The sequence below is a fragment of the Pararge aegeria genome, chromosome 16 (assembly GCF_905163445.1).
Source record: "Pararge aegeria chromosome 16, ilParAegt1.1, whole genome shotgun sequence".
Taxonomy (NCBI): Eukaryota; Metazoa; Arthropoda; class Insecta; order Lepidoptera; family Nymphalidae; genus Pararge; species Pararge aegeria.
This window is the reverse complement of record NC_053195.1, coordinates 11044253-11067146: the sequence shown is the minus strand read 5'-3', so window position 1 is coordinate 11067146 and position 22894 is coordinate 11044253. Positions and strand designations below refer to the sequence as shown.

The 22894-nt window shown below is 36.4% G+C and overlaps 1 protein-coding gene across 2 annotated transcripts in view; it reads left to right on the top strand.

Annotated features, from left to right (window-relative positions):
• Window positions 1-2071: 2071 nt before the first annotated feature.
• The window catches only part of LOC120630283 (glycogen-binding subunit 76A), a 70904-nt gene continuing 50081 nt past the window's right edge, over window positions 2072-22894 (top strand). The window contains exon 1 of one of the 2 annotated variants that reach the window (XM_039899459.1): window positions 2072-2231. In XM_039899459.1, coding sequence (XP_039755393.1) covers window positions 2196-2231 — 36 coding nt within the window. In that variant the 5' untranslated portion in view covers window positions 2072-2195. Of the gene's footprint in view, window positions 2250-22894 lie in introns of both variants that reach the window. The other variant, XM_039899461.1, reaches the window with a different exon arrangement.

The following is a 22894-nucleotide window of genomic DNA, read 5'->3' as shown; positions in this document are numbered from 1 at the left end:
GCCAATTTAGTTTTTTTAGAGATTGCACCAATATAAAAAAAATTATAGAATTTTTCAACAATAACCAAAGTGATTATTATTATTCTTCTATAAAAATGCAAAAATTGATGTTAGAAGAGGTATAAACTATGGTATTTAATAAGATGTTGTAAAGTTTTACAGGAAATTGAATAGGCACACTACACAATTTAAAGTAAAATTGGTCAACAGCATCATTCCTGTTCAATTTCTATCAAAACAGGTTCAGCATTTTAATTTTTCAGTCAATTCAGAATTAAAGAAATATATTTACCAAACAAAGTCCTTGCTCTGAAGCAGTGAGGCCCATTATGTTTTCTGCTTTAATATGCTTAAATTTTTTCTTTTATTTCCTCAACTTGTACGGTTGGGCAAAGAAAGATTTTACATAATAAACCAGTTCCACATACAGTTTCGGTCTCTAACAATTTATTTTCAAATAATAATACTATGAAACCTTATGGGTTCACATAAACACACAATTAAGCAAATTACCGAGTTACAGATTCTGCACTGTTATTGTATGGAGTATTTTCTAAATAGCCTGGAAAAGGTTATAACTATGCATGTATGTACATCTTTTGAGGTAAGTGTTGTCTTTTTTAAGGCTACCTTGAATCGGAGGTTAATGAAGGATTCGTGTTAAATCGAGAAATCCACTACCTTTCTAATATTCTGCTAATATTCAATCCTAGCAATCATTTAATACCTCATTTCGATCGTCTTATGTACAAACCTATACTTATTCGAAATTGTAATAGGAGAGAGGGCTTAATCGGTTTTTGTCATATGTTTTGACATAGCTGGTATACTCTAACATCGGAGTGTAGGTTAAGGAGTTATGTCACATGTGTTTATTATAGTATAGTAGTAGTAAAGAGACAAAACCCGAAAAAACGGACCCGACGACTCGTCGTGGCTTTGAGGGTGGACACCGCCAATTTTCTAGTAAGTAGATAGCAATTAAAAACATACAGAAACCGTGTATAGGACTAACCGTCAAAAATCACTCTACTTTAGTAGTGTTTCTCGAATAGTCACGTCATTCAATTAAGCAAGTTCGGTTCTTTAACTCTGTACCAACCTTACCGGTCGGTACTATCTATTCCGGTCCTTTTCCTGCCAAGTACCAACGTTTTAGTAGATAGAAAATCAATGGTTTTATCAACGGTCAATAGATGGCGTTAGTAGTTATTATCTACTTTTACATTATTAGGATATTTTTTTTTATTACCTTACAATAATCTTGCCTTATAAATAACGTTAAAGGAATAACGCAAACAGTTTATAATATTAAGAAATTTAAGAGGTCAATACTCATCTAGTAAGAAATTTATGAGCCCATGCGAACAGTAAGAAATATTATTAGCCGCAATAAACTGATCACAGGTCAACTTTTAAATTTTACGGGAAATGGGATTCAAAGACTACGATTGGGAATCAACCCCCTTATATTAACCGATAAACTATCTGCTGTCCGACAATATTGCACCGTAAGAATAGCAAACCATTTGATACGTACATGTGCAATTAATTGATTTTAGAAAAGTGTTGACAACATTGTATTCCTTGACCCATTAAACGGATAATAAAACATGATAGATGGCTGGCTTGCTCTGCACAGGACATGCGTGTTGGGATTTCAAACTCTATTCCCTGCTTGCGTTAATGCCGCCGGTCAATACACTAAATTGCTACTATCATTTTTGAAGGCGTTTCGCAAACTTCGAACTTTGGTATGTGTGGAGGTCTGAGTACCTATGTTGTAACTTGTTAAAAAGAAATGTAGTTACTAGAATTAAGCGGTAGACACTGATACTTTTCTAAAGGCTCCTTTTTCACACCGACGACATTCGTTTCTTGCAGAATAAAAAAATCGGGTGCGTAGATTTCCTTACTGTCCACTTGGGCAGTGCAAGTCTTTTACTTTTAAACAATATTAGGAATGCTGATAAGAAGTTTGAAGGTGAGGATGTTGGCAGTTCTGTTGGCACTGTTGGCTAATATATCCAAGACGCATGCGCGGAGATTCACGCGACCTTCCCGCGTCCTTACGGCCAGTCGACGGCTCACGCCGAAACACTACACATGTAAACATATGTATAACACTTTCTCTTTCGTTTTGGATCGTTGTTTACTGTGTCGGTACATAATCTGAAACAGAGTTACGTGTTGTGATGTGGTGTGGATTTACAAGTGGTCCGAAATATAAGGTACTGGCGTGACAAAAGGTTTGTATTTCCTTACGCACTGTTGTGTTTGCGCATTTTAGACTAAAAATACATACCTATTAGGTCTCTAGATAGAAGTTTTGGAATAATTTACATTAAATTTACTTTTGAGCAGGTATCTACACAGATAGGTATCTTCAAGAACTGTGTGTATTGTGTTTAGCTCTGTAGGTAGGTACGTAGGTGCTTTTGTGATTATTTACTACGTTGAACGTACTACGTTCATGAAATTGTTGGTTTGACCTTGACCCCTGACATATGCATGAATGGCCCTATGCCTATGAATGAGAGCTATTTACTATATATCATTAACTGTATAAACTTCAGTTTAAATCAGAAGTTCGCAACATTTTGTGTCTCTTTTCATAGATAACATGCCATTATTACATTACAGTTGGCATATATACCCTGCTTATTTATTTTATTTTGGAAATTAAGTATCTAGTCTACCTACAATCAACTTTTTGATATTTTGTAAGATTGAAAGTCGAAATGTAATTCACAATCGTCTTAAATCTACTACTAGTGTTGAACCCTATTAAGATGTCATGGACCCCCAATCTCGCAGGTTGACGACCCCTGGTCTGGTGGTCGTTATAGACCAGCATATGCGTAGACGGTAGCAACGAAGGTAGGTAGTAAGCTTGTAGTTACGACTTGTAATAACCAAGACGACGGGGTCTTTAAAACCATAAATAATAATCAAGCGGCCAGACTCAACAGGGACTTGTTATTCCACTTGGGTCATAATGTATTCAAATATTTTAGTAGGTAGGTAGGTATCTAGCTGGAAGATATGTTGTACATATCGATATATAGGCATTATAAGGAAAGTAATTTAAAATTTTGAGGGAAAAACAATGAATGTAATTTTTTTGTGAAACTGACTTTAACGCCATCATTTTAGTATGTATAAGTAAACACACAGAGATATATTTTAAAAAGACAAGGAATATTGTAGTTACTAGGTATATAAACAACTTTTAAAGTTAATTTAAGATTGATAGCCAAAAACTAATTACAAACCAAACCAAGCTGTAAAATAATTTCTAAAGTTAATTTCAAGTTTCGGTTTAGGTTGGAGTCTTTGGACGTGGCTAGTTACCACCTTATTGACTATAGACGTGCTCTCAAGCGATATCGCGTAGAAATCGATTAGGAGTATGATTTTAATATTATAAATGCCGTACCCCCCAGTGTAGCCCGCTACCATCTTAAAGCTGCATCATCTGCAGACATGAGATTGCAGTCTAGGGCTAACTTGGAGTGGAATAATAATAAAAACCGTCGTTTCAGTCAATGGTCTTCCTGCGAAAAGCTTCGACCAACATCTTAAGAAGCTTTCGCTTGGTTGTTGGATCAAGGTCGGATACAGAAGGCAGTAGTCCTTGAAACGGCGCGTATTGTGAGGAGGTTCTTCACTCTGGAGCCCTGACCGCCGGTTGCTTGGGCATTCAAAAGCCCCGCAAGCAATTTCTTATAAATTTTTAAGTGTTTTTTATTTTTATAAGCATTGTTTGGAGTTTTAAAAAAAACGAAAATCAGCAAATGATACCTAGTATAAAACACGCAAATGAATAAAAAATAGGCTTCTAATAGTTTTGCCAAACCTGAGTTTTCTTGCTTGCTTGGCGAGTAAGTAGCATTATAATTATTTCTTTACGTTTTAGGTACTTTTCTGTGGCTGTACCATTTAATAAAGTGCCTACCTCACAATAGCACTTGTTGGAACTTGGTATCATATTAATGCAATTACTGCTAAATCCTAAGCTTATTACATGTAATTATCTATGGTTATTATCATACTCAACGGTCATAACAAAGTAGGTACAAGCCCTTATTTTGTTACGATCGAGCTTTTGCCTGTGATATTGTCCTCGTTTGCTTTGTTTTGTAAATAATCCCTCGAAAACCGTTGGTTTTATAGAGTTTTAACAATTATCACCAGGATGCAAAGTACCTATGATATACCTACATTTCGTCAAAATTGGGTTGGCTGTTTCGGCAAGATCGTTGCACAAAGGTAACAAAAAAAATGCACAGATACCTTTGCGTTGATAATATAAAGCGTACTACCGCGACCTACAAATTCTGGTACTATTTCCTTATTAACTTTCTCACGCTATTCTTGGTAAAGTTACAATATACCTACACTGACCCATCGCGTCAGTCGCCCACCGGTCGTTTGCTTTGCTCGTTAGGGTTGTAGCGTGATATTTAATATCCTATACCTCAAGAATTTAGCTACCGAATATAAAAAATATTCCGAATATATTAAATTTTAAAACGGTTTGTAATTATTTTATACGGAATGAAACAGTAGAAATCTTTAAGTGTCTAGGTTCTCTGAAAGTAATAAAGCATGGATGCTGGCGTATGACTGGGGGCTATTTTAATTTCATGGTTATTGCTATCCCATGGACCTGAATTACCTCTGACAGGTTTCCATTCCCGCAGGATATAAAGGGTGAGTTTTTAGGATCGACATCGTATGGCAATTATCGTAAACTGCCTAAAATTATAAATATAACGATTTTCCCGTAATTTTTGATTCTAGAGTTTTTTCCGCCGTAATTTGAATTTTGGAAAAATCTTCATTAGTAAAATTATTGAAATGTCCAAACATGGTAATTGTTTTTCTGCTTTATGTGCGAAACATATTGTATGGAGGCACTATTCTGAATTTTCGTGAACAATAAACAGCTGAGAAAAAAAAATATTGAACAAAATCTTAGTCTTTTTAATCTAAAACTGTTACCGAAAACTTTTATTTCGAATTAGTAAGGTAATATAAAAAAAAATCAAATAATCCTTGAAAACTTTCGATTGATTTCGTAGATCGTACTCGTAGATGCCAATCTTAAAAACTTACCCCGCACGCAGATAACGTACACCTCTCATAAAATCGCATCCGTTTATGAAAACTAGATGTTTTTGCCTTACCACGTTATTAAGGTGATGGTAGGTAGGTTTTCTTCTTTTTGTTTTTGTAAAGAACATCGTTTTATTTTAATGCTTACCCATACACTGACATACGTTTACATGGTAAGTGGTGATGCCTAAGGTGGAATGTGATTTTTTTACAAAAGTATTGAATGCTCTATCCACCATTCCGCACTGAGCCTGCGTGGCGGACTTCAGCCGTGCCCTGTAGTGTTCCGGTAAAGGGTTGATATGATGATATTGATTGACCGCTCTTCTGGCAAGTATAACTTGACAATAAGTACATAATAATTAAAAAAAAAAAAAACTGGCACTGACATAAAGACAATCTGATGACATTATGATCATCATCATCATTATCCATACCCATTACTGGCCCACTTTTATTTGCCGTGACTCTGGCCTCCACTCAGAGAGTGAGAGTGAGAGTCCACATGAGAGTCCTCCATACTAGCAAAGTGCGGATCGGTAGACTTCACATATGATACTCTACTTACGAGTATGATCAGTTAGTTCCCTACGGATAAATTCTCAGAGATTACAGTGTAGATGAAGATTAATTAACGGTAATGCTATAAAAAGTAAGAACTCGTATAGGACCACCGACCACACGTGGTTTACCTACTTCTGCACGGCTAGCATGGGCAGGAGACAATTATATCCCCGGGGAAAGGATATAAATTCATCTACAGCACAGCACAGCTTTATCAACTCTCAGAGCACTAAATAATATCCAAATAATATACTTATGTGTATTAATAAACGATGGTAAACTTCTCCTATTCCATGTTCCCGTGTTTTAGCAGGTGGACACGTTAATTATAGCCTCTGTCAGGGGACATCATTTTTGTAAAAGGGTTGGGGGTCAAAGGGATGAAGGTAATATACATTATTCCAATGCGGCCATTATTTCATGCTGTTTTTGGCAGTTCAAAATTCTGAATTCAAAATTCATTTATTTCAAGCAGGCCTAGTTTTTAAGCACTTTTGAAACGTCAAGTCAGTTAAACAGACGTTTGTAGTGACTCTACCACCGGCTCGGAAGGTAAATTCCACTGAGAAGAGCCGGCAAGAAACTCAGCAGTTGCTCACTCTGGTTCTGTCCAAGTTCGTTGGGGAAAGTGCTACTTATTTCTGCCACCAAGCACCATTGCTGTGTTCCGGTCTGAACCGTATGGTGACCAGTGTAATTAGGTACAGGTACGCACGGTACGTAAGGCTATACACCTACGCCTGAGTTTGACTACGCATACGCATAGGGCGTAACTATATAAAACGTGTGCCTTGCATGCCCTGCGAAATGTTGCTCTGTTTATACGCGATGATTTTCCACTAACCATAAGGTGGCTTGGCCATCAGCTTGGTCTGCCAACTATAACTAAACAAAAACACAAACATTATATGGTATATCACTTTACCCACTTCTACGTAATACTGAACCCACTAGCCTACTAGGTAGCACTTCAGAGCTCTACCTAATCATTATATGCCTCTATGTTATACGGCTACTAAGGTATTTGATAGCATCCAGTGGATAGGAATCAACTTTTTTTTTTCGACTTAATTTTCGTAGGGCCCAGTTCGAATCCCAGCAAGCACCTCTGACTATTTTAAGTAATATGCGTATTAAGCAATAAAAATATCACTTGCTTCAACTATACTTGGGAAGGATAACAACGTGTGGAAACCTGCATTTCTGAGAGTTCTCCATAATGTTCTCTCAGGTGTGTGGAGTCCACCGATCCGGACTGGGCCAGCGTGGTGGACTACGGCCTTAACCCCTTCTCGTTGTGGGAGGAGACCCGTGCCTGTAGTGGACCGGTATTGGGTTTATATGATGAAGGTATTTGATAGCATAAATCACTTAGTAGAGACATAAATCATGTTCCTAAATCAATAACCGTTATTAACTTTCATTATTAAAGTGGGATTTATGCCGACATCTTAAAAAAAGCTACGATATTGCAGCTGTGGTTTTCAATTGGATACAACTGTTTCAATACGTATTCCAATTTATTTTTAGCACTTATTACAGTTTTCTGTGCGTAGGTTATGTTCTGTTAATTTTTTTATAAATTTTATTTGCGTCAATTTTAAGGGAATATTCAGGTACTCTGGACTTTCCGAGCTTGTATAGCCCATCCCATCAGTTTATTTTTCATTCGGCAGCAGTGACATTGGTTTAGGTTTCCGAGGTTAGACAGTTTATATCCACAAAGGCTCTTTATACTTATTGTATTTCTGAATTGACTTCTGTCACCTGTGTTCACCCATTTCAGATTGACTTACACTTTGGCGCTGGATATACGCTACTTTACACCGGAAACAAGTCTGTTTTTCAGGACAACAGCTTCAAATGTCATAAAAAAGCAGTTTGATTGTAGCTGTTTTGTGATTGTGATTTTATTCACCAAAATACCATCCTGACCATATAATTATTTCCTGAAGACAAAAAAAAAGGTTAATTGCCAGTAAAATACTTGCGTGCCAAATTCTGTCATACATGATAATTATACGATAATTTACTATTGTAAACATACTTTTGTAAATTATCGCATGATTATCATCTAATCTAAATAGTCAACTCAAAATAAATAGAAATCTAAATAACTTTTTTGTCTCGTTAATTGTTTTTCTTTAAATAACTATTCAACTTTCTCTATGTGACATGATATGAATGAGCCACGCCACACCACACCTTGGCGACGCGCAGGTTGGTTGGTCTGCCAAATATGTCGCCTGATCAAATCACACGATACATCACTATTATTTATTATTATATTATAAATAGGTACATTTATTTTCTTGTTAATTGAGTTTTTTTTAATGTGACTGAATCTTGGCCTGAATGAGACTCGCCATTACTTGACTCACACAGTTGGCTTACTGTAGAACTAGCATGCGCACCACGACAAATGATGCTACTGCTACTAGTATTTTTTCTATTGAGATAAACAAGATAATGGTAGACATAACTCTCCCGTGGTGCGCATGCTAACCACGCGCCAAATGTGGCGCAGGTTTTTCTTACCGTTAAAAATTTATTATTATGCAATGCTTTTTAGCCACAATGCTCGGAGATCAACACTTCGTGTCTACCATTTTTTGTCTTAAAACACTTAGTTCTTAACTATGGGCCTGATTAGAAGGTTTGATTGAACCAGTGTCACAGTGTGATTGAGCTCGAAGTATCTCTACGTGATTAAGTTAAAAAGGAGGAGATGCATAGAAGAACCAGAGTTACCATCAGAGCTCGGGTTCTTTTTTTTTTTTTGAATTGACAGATTTCAGTGTCAGAGCTCGGGTTGCGAAGCTGAAATGGCAATAGGCAGTGCTCGACTGGCGACCTCGCACTACTTAAAGCAGACGAAAGCGGTTCGAGACCGTCATATTTGGAACTCGCTAAAGAAATTCTATATCCAGTAGACCTCCATTGGTTTCAAAGATGATGACGAACGTCTTAAAAGAGAGGCGTCATAAGTGTAACCACTTCGTCTTTGGCCTCTTTATCTGAGTCTGTGTATTTCTAGTGCTCAAAAACTAATGTACCTATTTATATGCGGGGATTTTATACGAATTATTGTTGCTATAGCTGCGATAGGTCTAGCCATGTTTCATGAATATCGTTGCGTAGCTAACAATACCTAACGCGCTGGCCTAGGATCAAATTGAATTTTTGCGCTATTTGATGCGTTGCCGGTCGCAGCTGCCCCGTGGCTGGCTTGGTATATTTCCATACATTTTTCATTTTCTCGTTTTTTTTGTTTCATTTACTAGTCGCTTTGCCGGTCACATCGCGCGTCTCGTGGCTTTAACGGTGACTGTGGCCTATGTGGTGATGTTATATATACGGGATACTGTTTTTAAAAAGGGACAATGTATGATAATGCAAATATAATAATAATAATAACAAGAAGGAGTGTATGTAGAGTATGGAAGAGTAACGAAGAGAGTAGGGTCCTGACGGGACCGGATGTACTTAGATCAAATCGCTTCCGTATCCTGGTTACAGTTCGGGGACCTACTTGGGAAAACCGAGTTTTGTTTGTGCAATTATGGACGAAGTCATCAAGACGATAATCTACCGGAAACAAATTATGAAAGATGTTACTAAAGACATATGTCGAACGCGTCATCGCCCTGGGCAGTCTCTCAGGTTTCCGGGTGTTCCCATCTTGCTAACGGCGAAGACATAGTCAAGTAGCCAGGATAATTCATCAATAACTTGCTCTTCGAAATGTCCTCATCGATTTTTAGATGTCTTACTATAGGTGCGTCCCGGCGTCTTCAAAATAACAGTGTATTATTTGTTGACTTTACTACCACATGACGATAATCTGGTGAAAGCTGAAAAGGAAAAATAATCTAAATACATATATTATAAGTATAATTATACTGGACCTTTCTCACGAGATTAACGCCATGTGGAGTGTTGTTGTGGTCTTCTCGCGAAAAGCTTCGACCAACATCTTAAAAGCTTTCGCTTGGTTGTTGGATCAAGAGTCGGATACAGAAAGCATAGTCCTTGGAACGGCGCGTATTGTGAGAAGGTATCTAACTCTGGAGCTCTGACCGCCGGTTCCTTGGGCCCGCTAGCGGAAGGTTTTTTTACAAATCAATAAATGATAGAAAATAATAAAAATAAAATTATTTATTACGTACCTAAACTAAACATACCTTATACAGAAGCAACTTATGGCGGCCTTATCACTGATAGTGATCTCTTCCAAGGAAGGAGAACAACAGTTACAAAACATAGTGGACAAATGAAAAGATACTTAACATATATAATAAACTTACATAAAATTACGTATACTATAAGATACACACTAATTTATACAAAGTGATGTATATATGTATATATAGTTATGATATATACGCTATAATAAACATACATAAAACAAACTTACATACTAGTTAACGGTCACTTTGAGACCGGTGGTTGAACAGATGGCCAAAACCAAGGAAGCCTAATCTTTCCTTTAAATTTAAAGGAGTCTGATGGTGAAAGAGGATAGAGAAGAGTTCTCTACTCTAGCATATTGAAATTACGACACTGAGCAGTGAGCCATTCGAGTTGCAAGCGAAATGGATTGACACATCACAGTGAGTAGTTAAACATCTATGATTATAATAAAATAATCTTTAGACTTCTTTCAGACCAGTGAAACGGAGCTTTTGACCATTAGTATGATGAAAAACTTCGTGCAAAATCTAAAAATATAACATGCTATTCATTGTAATCTATGTTTGGAAATGGATCGATAAGTGTAGGCGTATATCACGGCTATCTGACATATTGGGGCTCGGCTGACTCTTCTTTGCTTACCACGTGATGCCTGAAACAAAAATATGATGTACTCGAACCTTCCGTGAGACACACCCAAAATATAAATAATTATAATCTGTCGAGATTGGCACATTCAAACCGACGTGGCGTGTGTATCTATGTTATTATTACTCTACATTTGAAATGAATGACACTACATTAGATGAATGAAAACTGAATAAAAAACTATAATTATTTGTGAAATAAAAATAAAACAGACTTCACAATTTTTTATACACGTGATAACTTTAAAATTAAATGTCCGATTGGAATTCATTAAAAAAGTATTTTAATGGTACTTACATACTCTTGATGATAAAATTACTTTTCGGTGATAATGAGTACTTTAATCATGTAGTACATATTTTTTATGTATCTTCAATACTTTTCTCAGCGCACGCCAAATAATGAACTTTATAGGAAAATATTTGCTACGTTACGTTATTGTTGATTTTTTGTAACAGCTCGACCGATTTCGCTAAAATTTAACGTGACCACCTGGAAATTGTGCCCTTTAAAAGAAAAAAAGAATATTTCAAACCAGTTCAGGCGTCTTCGAGTAATCGGGTAACGTACATAAAAAAAAAGATTCCGACGAATTGAGAACCTCCTCCTTTTTGAAGTCATAAAAACAATAATAACAGTTACTAATTCCATATATCTGATGGTACCCACACTTGGTATTTCTGTGTCGTAGTTGCCTATAGTAATTTAACAGTTTTAACAGACTTGCATACGTGTATATTATGCTAGACATAAGATTTTTTTTCCGTCGAATCATAGTGTTTGCCTGTTACCGAAGCAATGTTCAATGTCACAAATACTGGTAACTTTATTATACATAAAGAAGTCTATGACGTTTTGCGTTAACTCGACTTGATTCTGGGCAAGGAGATAGATCTAAAAGACCAGACGTTTTAGTAGAGTTTTATAATCATTAGATGGTATTGACTGATGAACTTTAAGTACTATTTTTAAAACTTATAACTGACGTACAGTAAGGGCTCTGCTTTCCTGACGTAGCTCGACTGTTGGATATCTATAAATAAATTAATATCTTTGACTCTAAATTGTTAACTGAAGAAAAGCTACTTATGTTATTTAGATAAGACTTGAGAAAAGCTATACTTTATGGAATTAAACGTGACATTTTTACTAAAAAGTTTGTACAGGCGTGGGTAGGCAGGTAAATTTTATTCGAAGAGGTAAATTGTCCCTTGTGTAAAATAAGAGAGAATTGTGAGACTGATCTTTTTTAAAACCACTTTTGGATCGGTAATGCAGAATTTAGTTTTGCGGCCCTTTATGGCCTGAACGAAGACAAGTGTTATATTTATGCAAACCACAGAAAAAACAGAAACCGCGTACACGACTAATATTGAAGCAACCACTTCACTGTGAATGAATGAATGAATAGAATAGAATAGAATAGAATAGAATAGAATAGAAAAACTTTATTGCAACACAACAAAAAAAAGGAAAATACAAGGAAAACAGTAATAGGACTTAGTGCTAGGGTGCAAAGGCGGCCTTATAACTAAAAGTGATCTTTTAAAGGCAACCTGAGCGTACGAAGCCGATAAAAGAGTGGAAAATGGATGGTGCATAAAGTTAAAAAAAAAAACAAAAAACAAAAAAAGAAATGTAATATAAACTAACATGAACATACATACTACATTTACATATTAACTACACAAATACCAACATAAATTTATATATACTATGATAGATATATGTGATATATATTTATGCTATTATAAACTTACATACTACTCAATTACATAGATAAGTAATAATTCTTTAAGCGATGTGAATGGTAAATGGTTTCGGAATGACGTATTTCCCAGGGGAGCGAGTTCCACAGTGTTACAGCTTTAACAGTGAATGACTCGTTATAGCGCTGAGAGCGAGATAAGGGAATCTCAAGCTTGTTGTCATTCGCCGACCGGAGACTGACAAGATGCTGAGAGAAGGAAAAACGCTCTTTAAGGTAAAGCGGAGAGATAGGACTATATAGAAGAGAATAAAGTAAAGTAAGAATATGGATATTTCGCCTATCATTAACAGTTACCCACTTGAGTTGCTGACGGTAATGAGTAATTTGGTCAAATTTCTTAAGCCCAAAGATAAATCTTATGATTAGATTTTGGAGCCGCTCAAGTTTATTAAGAAGGTACTGGGGTATATCAGAATAACACGTGTCTGCGTAGTCCACTATAGGAAGTAAAAGAGAGTGGGCCAGACAAATTTTGGTACGAATAGGTAAAAAGTATTTCCACCTTTTAAGCCTACCAATTACAGCGTAGATCTTGCGACTAAGCTCGGATATTTGAGGACCCCACGAGAGCGCATTATCCATGATAATACCCAAGTTTTTAACAGAACTGCTGAACTCAAGTATAGCGCCATCAAAGACTACAGAAGGAAGAGACGAGAAGCTAACTTTAGAGATTTGCTGCCGGCTGCCGATTAAGATGACCTGGGATTTACTAGCATTTATAGACAACCCACTCGATTTACTCCATGAACTAATTAAATTCAGGTCCGAATTCAAACGAGTGATAGCCCCCGATATGTCATCAACAGAGGTTGACGTATAAATCTGCAAGTCATCAGCATAGAGATGGAAAGACAGCGAAAGCAAATCTGTCAATGAGTTTATAAAAATGGAAAAAAGTAGAGGAGAAAGAACACCACCTTGTGGGACGCCAGCACTGAGACTGCACCAAGAAGAACACTTACTATCAATACGTACACACTGTTTACGGTCATAGAGGTATGAACGAAACCAATTTAAATCATTACAGGATATATTTATGAAATCAAGAATAGCCAGAAGAATTTCAAAATCTACTGTATTGAAAGCATTAGAGAAATCGAGTAATGCTAAGACAGTTACTTTCTATATAGAATGAATGAAATACACTTTATTATAAACCAAAAAAAAAATAAAAAAAAATAAGCATTAGAAAAAAAGGGGTAAAAGTTCAATTGGCGGCCTTATCGCTTAAATCGCGATCTCTACCAGGCAACCTACGAAATCAAAATGAGTACATGATGTTAAGAAGAAGGGTTAGGGTGTACACAAAGTAATACTTTAATAATAAACAAAAAAAATATATATACATAATAGAATATTTATATACAATAAATATATTATATAATATATACAATATATACCTATATGTCATAAAGAGGCCAGAAAGGAAAAGAAGAATAAAAAAATAAAAGGGACTGTTTAAAAAGGAGGAAAAAAGTCACATAAAATAAAAAGGAAATACTTTAGTAGTGTTTCTAGAACTAAATTATTTTACCTCTAATGCTCTTAACGTTCACCATAAAATGAGAAGTTTATTAGCTAGTTTAATTCCGCGGGTATGAAGTGAGAGGTGCGCAGGGCGTTTTCACTGTTTTTGGGCAGTGGACACCATGCCCTGCATGTAATAATGAGGGTTCTGTTTGTTCTTAATTCTATGTTTCAGACATATTTTATGTTTTCTTACGAATTACCTTAAAAATGCTGACAAGTAACGTGATTTAATGCTAGTTCTGGATTACACGTACCTATCATGAATTTGGCATATTATGGCACCTTGAATTATACACTCGTTAGTGTTGTTATAAATATCTATGTATATGTGTGCTTAGTATATAAATAAACTAATTTATCGCCAGAATATTTTTGGCGGTCGACTAATTAAGAAATAATGTTCTCTTTAATGACAGCGTCATGAAACATGCACTGCTGAATGTGTCTGTTTCCTATTACCAAAGGTTACATATATATATTTTTTATGGTATCTAATAATTGACGGAACCTTCACACAACATTGCAATAATGTTGCTTGGCGGCAGATATATGCATTGCGGTACAACAGTACTAATTTCTTATTTGGTTCCAGAATTGTTATCTTTTAATGATTGAACTATAACAAATAATGTTTCTGTGGCATTGATTTAATACTTTAGGTAGATATTATAATAGTCTTTGGTGTGAAATGTTATTAGCAATTTACTTAGGCGGCAGATTTGCTGTTATAGGTTTAAAACGGTTGCATGTTTTACATATTTTCCAATTTTTTTTGTAATAGTGAGAATGTAGTTGTATGTAATATTATCTATTATAAAAATAAAGATTAGATAGAAGCAGGTTGTTATGTTGCCTAAATTCAACAAATAAGGCTTAATTTGCTATTACACCCGACAACGAGACCAATCCGCACTGTTTAACTTATGTAAAACATCTTTATACGACTTATCACATTTTACACATTTCGCTCCTATACCGGAGAATCGCCAGTAGAAGTTGACTTCGCAATGCATGATTGCTAAGTTGAAGACTTACGCACATAACTAGAGGTGTGTGTGTGTGCGTGTGTTGTGGCGCACAAATTTCAAATCTAAGATGGCTGCCTCCACAAAATTTATTAATTTTTTTTCACAATTGCCTCAATATAGGTATCAAACGGAAGGGCTTGACTATGAGAATAATATAAACTATAATGAACGTCGGGGGTTTTTAAATTATTAATTTCTATATTATTGATATTATTGATAAGCTATTACAATTATATTTAAAAAGTTCTTAAAGTTTGTCTGTTTGTTATCCATGTTCAGCGTAACCTGCCAAATATAATAGTGCCAAATTTCCGCAAGATCGATATCTTGCAGAAATTTGGCACTTATATAGGATTTTTTATTTATCCCGAAAAAGCATCCGGTGCACGTTAAAATACACTAAACAATAAGCTTTATATGTTATAAACCAAATAGTACGGCTTTTCTTATAATTCTTTGCGTTGACCTCAATAATTTGTCTGTAGTGTGCTACGGTCTCAGAGGGAAACGTGCGAAGAGACAGTTTGAAGCTCTATATGCTGAGGAATAGAAGTTGTAAGTTGCAACCTGCAGATTTTACTGGCTTTTGTCATTTTCATTATCAACCTATTAGGGTACCGGTCCACTACATGGGTAGGGTCTCATCTCAGAATGAGCAGGGTTTAGGCCGTAATCATCATCAATGATATTTTAAATGCCTAAAAATAAAAAGCGCACATAACTCCGAAAGTTATAGTTGCGTGCCGGGATTGAACTCGATCACTCCGAAATGGAGCTCGAAAGCTCGAACCACTAGGCTATCACGTTAGATAAAACTTAAGTCAAGCATGTCAGTTAAATAAATTGGACAATAATATTATCGAAAACATAACGCGTTTGTTACTATTGACCAGTTGTGATAAAATAGCGATATAAGCAAACATTGCAATGAATGGAATATTCCTACATCATTTTGTTTATAAAGGTAGTTTTTGGCTAATAAATATTTTCTTTTCAGGTAATGCTCACCATAAACACAGACCACTTAAGTAGGTGGGTAGTTATATTTATTTACATTACAATTAAACTTTCTTACGCCATAAACCCTCATTCAAAAAACCCCGATCCCAAACACTAAGAAATATCAAGTTGCATTAGTTTAAAGTTATATTTATTGTTGTTATCATTTTACCACTCTCTGTCGAACTAATTTAAATTTTTGCAATATTCTGCCCATTTTATAAAGTGGAGTAGCCAATCGAACTAAAAGCTCAGCGTATTCTGAAATATTATGCGAATAATATTATTCGACAGCCGATTTGCGCAGCGGGCAGCGACCCTAATTTCTGAGTCCAAGGCCGTGGGTTCGATTTCCACAAATGGAAAATGTTTGTGTGATGAACATGAATGTTTTTTAGTGTCTGCGTATTTATATGTATATTATAAGTGTTTATTTATATTATTCATAGAAATATTCATCAGTCATGATAGTACCCATAACACAAGCTCCGCTTGCTTTGGGGCTAGATGGCGATGTGTGTATTTGTCGTAAGTAGTATATGTATTATTTAATTATTAAAGTTTACAATCTGAAGTATTGTGTTGTGATATGGTGGCCGGTAGGTAGTAATAGCTTTTTATTGAACCTACGGGTTAGAAATAAGTTTTTTGACGGTATCTCAGTGGAAAACCAATGTGTATTATCAAAATTAAGCTTAATTTGCTAAACTCCGTGAAAAGCAGGAGTAAATGTATGGTGTAATTTATAATCTCTTCAATCCTTATTCGCCACACCAAACAAATCTTCGACAATGTACTCTTCTTCTGGCGAAACGTGCGTAGACGGTTCACCCCTTCCTATGCGCACTTGAACACTAAATCGCTTGCCTAGCCATGGCCAAAGGCTTAGACCAAAGAAAATTCGGAAATTATTAATTTACATATTTTCCTTGTCGGGAATCGAACAGGGGACCTTCTGCTTAAATTCTCAGCGCTCACCGTTGCGCCAGAGAGGTCCTAAAAATCGCCAAATAACTGGCAACTTCGGAATGGTTAGTTCCGAAGTTGTTGCAAGACAGGTGAAGAGACAAGCATTTTAGAAACGTGCAGTTCGGTTATGCTATCTTTATTACCTTCACAGACACATTCAGAATATCGTATAAATCAATATTTATCTTGGCATGATGTGTATAATAGTGTAATGGAATTGACATATTGATTTGCGTCTTTCATGCTTGGTACGAGTAATATACCTGTGTTAATGGCAAAAATCTTTTCTTGTCACAGCACACCATGTCATCGATAAAAGTAATCGGCTATTAAGTTCTATAATAGCAAATAGATATACATATCTATAGTCATAACTAAATGTCCACATCACTAACAGGGATAAAAGCTTTAAAAATGAAATAACTCTTGGTTTATTTCTAGAGCAGTAGTAGAGTTATTTGTAGCGGAGGTCGTCCAGGGAAATACTACCGCCATGTTTTTTTTTCCGCCAAGTATACCTTACCGTGTTCGGTTTGAAGGGTTTGATTACAGGCACATCAGAGGAACACCTACACATAAGGATTATGAATAAGGCAGTGAAGGCAATGCCATTGTTATCTAGAAACGCCTGAACAGATCTTCATAAGTTATAGCAACGGACCATCCCAACCAGCTTTCAAAGCGGGAAACCATCGCGTTTGGAACCCTCATAAATTTAGTTTTAACTTAACGAATGTAGTTATCACCATCACCTTACATTGATGGTAACATATTATATGTATGAACGCCTCATAAGTGCCTGTGATAGTTTCTTATTCCGTCAGTGGTCTACATGAATAGAATTCGAATTTGGATTTTGAATTTAAGTTCTATACATAGAGCAAGACTGTTCAGGGCATGCATCCTACAAAGTGCCACTTCGTGTGCATTTACCTACAGGTGTGAAGCCTCTGGGACCCACGCCCATTAGACCGGAACTCAGCTTAGCTGTTCGATGGCACGAATTAGCATGGCGGTACTTCACTGAACTATCTCTGTCGCAAAATGCTCTAGTACTACTACACAACATTAATGTTTGACAAAATATTTTTTAAACAGCAATATGTAGAGTCCCTCCTTAATTTTAATTATAATGCTTGACACTCATCATCATCACTTCAACCGATAAACGTCCACAGCTACGTCAGACATAGATCTCTTGTAGGGAGCTCTAAAATCCACAGTCCTGGTCGCTTGTTTCCAGCGGTTCCCAGCGACTCCTTTGATGTCGTCTGCCATTCCAGCACCTTGGACACTCAACTATATGCCTCGCCCATTGCCTCTTCAGCTTTGCGACTCGCTGAGCTATGTCGGTAACTTTAGTATGCTTAGCATTACTTAAGATAATTACACTTAAATATTATTGAAAGATATGCAGAGTAAAAACAGTATGTTTTATCTGGGAACTCTTCGGTGCGGGGTCAATATATCTACCTCCGTTCTGCGTATGCAGCCACGTCGTGAAGTGAATTCGGTACACTTCGTCTAGTCACTGTGTATTGCATTGTAGACGCGGACACTGATTTTATTTATTGGTACATATTTAAATGAATCTAAACCTATACGTACCTACAGCCTACCTCTTAAGATATTTTTTTAAGTCCTCTAATGTGAGCAAAATTTAATCTTTGAGAACTATGAAAAGTTTTTAATTCCACCCTTAAAGAAGGGAAGAATGTTTGTCATTTTCGAAGAATCTCTGAAACTAGGTATTTGGTTTATGTATTGGTTTAAAAAGAAACACGTGTTTTACAGTTTTTGAAAATGCAAATAAGGGTTAAATAGCGATTGCTGAATTCTACTTATTCCTTGTTCTAGTCGTTAGTTCTACGTTGTATTATGGATTGTGACTTGTGAGGTACTAAGTTCGATTCCCGGTCCAATAACTATATTATCACCATATTATTATGTTAGACGTAATAACCAGGACCGGAAGTTTTATATTCGAGGTTACGAAGGACACAAAGTCAATTTTATAACTCCGAGTTTTTTTTAAACACTATACCTAACCCGGGAATGGAACCCAGTACCTACCTCGTAATTGATTGAAAATGCTTATTAACCAAACCAACGAGTCGTACTAATGTAAATAGTACATATAATTAGGTTTATTACGGTTTTGTACATTACGGAACTCGAAGTTCTGGGTACGATTCTGGAGTCGACTGAATAATTGTGTTTTTTTTTATGCCGTGTGGTACAAAACAGATTGGAGAACGTGATGGCAGATCAAAATACAGCTGTCACCACCCCTCCTCTTCCCGCGGGTGTCGTACGAGGCGACTAAGGGAATATAAGGGAGAGCGGGCAGCAGTGTTCGCGGTGCCTATATGATCGCCTGTCCATTTTGGTGATATAGGCAAACCCTCCCGTTGGGAGAGGCCTTTAGTCCAGCAGTGGATTATTAAAGGCTGTTGATGAAATTCCGAAGTGATTTTCCTCCTTAGTCGTTCACTCTTGACAGATTGGTCGTGGTTGACGATGATACATTTTCTATGGCTACAGCAGCCCCCGCGATGCGCCTCCACTTGTTACGATCTTCAGCGTTTCTGGAACATTGGACTATGTAGGTTTGTGTTGCAGCTTTTATTACGTCAGTCCAACGCGTGGGTGATCGACCGCGTGACCGTTTGCCTTCCACTTTCCCCTGGACAACAAGTCGTTCCATGAAGTATTTATTCCTAGTTATGTGTCCAAAGAACTTGAGGATTCGTATCTGCACACTCTTTGACTTTTAGTTCCTCCAGGAGTGATTTTAGTTATGTATAAAATACTGATTATGATATGATTGCGTAATTAGCTAACAATAATACAGACTAAATGATTCATAACTTAATTAATAAAGATGTTTATCTTTTACCTATTTTTGGATTTAGTTACACAAGTGAGTAAGTGAATGAATGACGTAGCGGTTTGGTTAACCACACGTATCAAAATACACGCATTAACTTACACTGTCCTTTATGTTGTTACCTACTACTTTATAGCATAAAGGTTTCTCCAGACATACCTACCAGGGTCAAGACGTTCTGTACTCCGGACAGCTGGAACCGTAAAAACCACAAGAAAAATTAACCAATTGCTCCTTATTTTGTTATCTGTAGTACCAATTTTAAACTCTCATCCAGCCCAATATAGTGCTGGGCACAAACATCCGATATCTAAGGAAAGAGGCGGTTAAATAAAATAACAGTGACAATTCTGTTGACAAAACTAAATTGATAGAGCCCAGGTATATCAATGGATAGAGCAGGGCTGTACTTTTAACAATTTGGGAATTTTGGAATTTGTGAATTTATTATTTCAGAATTTTCACGTGCCTTGTCTGGTGGGAGGCTTCGGCCGTGGCTTACCATACGACGAGGACGTTCCGCTTAGCGATTTAGCGTTCCGGTACTATGTTCCGTAGAAACCGATTAGGGGCATGCGCTTAATAGGTAGAACTGCTATCCCCTAACAGATTAGCCCGTTACCATCTTTGATTGTATCATCACTTAACAGCATATAAGATTGCTGTCAAGGGCAAATTTATAGTGGCATAAAAAATAATTTGAGATACAAGCGGATAGAGACGTTTTAGTTCAGAGATTTATGAGCAATGCAATTGGCACCATTATCAGAGCAGAAGAATAAAGTGAACGATCATATTTTAAAGCTATACACCTCTATAGGCATATATACGATTTACGTAAATGTAACAGACAAACATCCATTTAAAAGAATCGTACGTTTGCGTTTACTTAGCGCATGTTAATGCAAATCCGTTGTAAGGCGTAAGTGCTTACATAGCCCGTCGACTGGCCTGCTTTTACCGTGGTGAGACTTGCTCACCGCGCGGCGAGTATATACAAACGGTCTATTTAATAACGGTATTTACGAATTCGATATTTGGAACGAAAAAAAAAACGTGCGTGCACAAAATGTTAAAGTAAGTGATATTTAAATTGAACTAAACTTAAACTTAAACCGAAAAGTTAGTGAGCGGCTGTGTTACTCGCAAGTTTCGTTGGTTTTGGTATCAAAACACTTAAAACTTAGGTAAGTTTTTATGTTAAGCAGGTGCTTAACATACAAACATACCTGCAGCAATGGTCTAGTGGCTTAGGTTTCTTCGACTACCTATTACGAGGTTCTCAGTTCGATTCATGTGACAAAAAGTATATTCACATTAAATTGCTTTTGGCATTTTATGTTCTGGGGTTATTTTTTTATGTTATAATTTAACTGCAAGCTGGCCCTTCACTGCAATCTTACGTCATGGTAAGTGATGATGCAGTCTATCTATCTATATGGTAACGGGCTAACCTGTTAGGGTTATTGCAGTTATATTAAACCCATACCCCTGAACGAACTAGCCATGGCTAAAGCCTCTCATCAGATCAGAAATAGTTCAGAAATAAATTATCAAATTGCCCCTGCTGACGATCGAGTCCGGGACCTACCATTTAAAATCACAGCGCTCACCACTGCGCGACTGGGAGGCCGTCTAAAAAAAGCATAGCGGGAAGATTCTACGCTCTAATGTTTCTCTCATAGAAGGTATATACCCAGCATTGGATAATATACGGCTGAGCATATTTAGTTAAATTAATGATTCATAAAGAAATGTTTTTTTTTTAAATTTAAAAATTAAGGTTTAATGACAGTTACCAATATCATCAGACAAGCGAGGCGAACCCTCTGCTATCAAACAACGTATCGCACTTAGGGTTATTAGGGGGGCTTAATATACACCTTATACGTTAGCTTGTTGCCATATTAAACTGCACCAGCAGGTAAGATTGAAGGCGAGAAAAAAAAAATCCATATGTTAATCCATATGTAATCCATTGTTATATATTTTATTAAATACACAAATAAGCGATTATCTATTGTTAGAAATGTCTGTATAACATTTATATTCCTTTACTCTGTAGGTAAGAAATATGTACTGCTTAACTGAAGCAATAAACCATTTAACGAGAAATGCAAAATTGTACCCGACAAGATTGCAATGCGTTGCAGTCACGTTTTGTGTTTGTTTAGTCTCACTTGGAGCTTGCACTATTATTTATTTAAATGATTCCTAAAAATAGTCAGTATTTTAACATTGTACGAGTATTTCGACTAATAATAGTTAAGTGTAGGTTTAACGTTAGTACAAGAAGACCGTGGACGTAATGCGTCGTTACAGACAATTATTGTTATTTTGTATTGCCTGTATCTGCTGTACCAAACTAAATGCTTCAACAATATTATGATTGTTAAAACATTTATTCCATCCAGCATGGGCTATCTAGTATGGTCAGGAGACAATTATCTTCCCGGGGAAGGGATACAAATTTAGTTTCTCCCACAGCTTTATCAACTCTCAGAGCCCTGGCGCACAAGTGGAAATAGTATGCAAATATAATATGTGTAATAAAAAACGGGGCAAACTTCTCCTGTTCCATGTTCGTGTGCTTATGTCCCTCCTGCAGGGGGGTTTCGGCGGATGCGAAGCACGGCTAGGGTGGTCAGGAGATATTTTACTAAGGGGATAAGACACATTTTTTATTTACACCCAGAGCTTTATCCACTCTTCGAGCATGGGGGCCTAATTGTATGCATTCTTTTGTTATACTTTTCTTTTTTTTGGTACTTTTTGTGGTGTGCAGTAAAAGTATATTTTAATTATTATATTATATATATTTTAGTAATTCATTCATTTAATCATTCATACATCGGCGAAATAAACATGCAAATAATTACGAGAACCTGACGCTGAGTCGGAGGCAGGTGGGTAGACTATATCAAAGAAAATATCTATGTATGTCCAGATTTCCTCACATTATATACGAGAACATGTAGAAGGAAAGAGGTACGAATTGGCACGTGCTTTTCCATAAACACCTACGCCTTCTTGATTCAATTGTTATATCATTAGGTTGACACCCGACTATAAATGCACGTGGAAAGCAATAAAAGTTAAAACGCTTTCAGAGCTGTATACATGCTCATCATTATCATATACATTTACAGTGGTATTTTCGTAGCGATTTTTAAATTC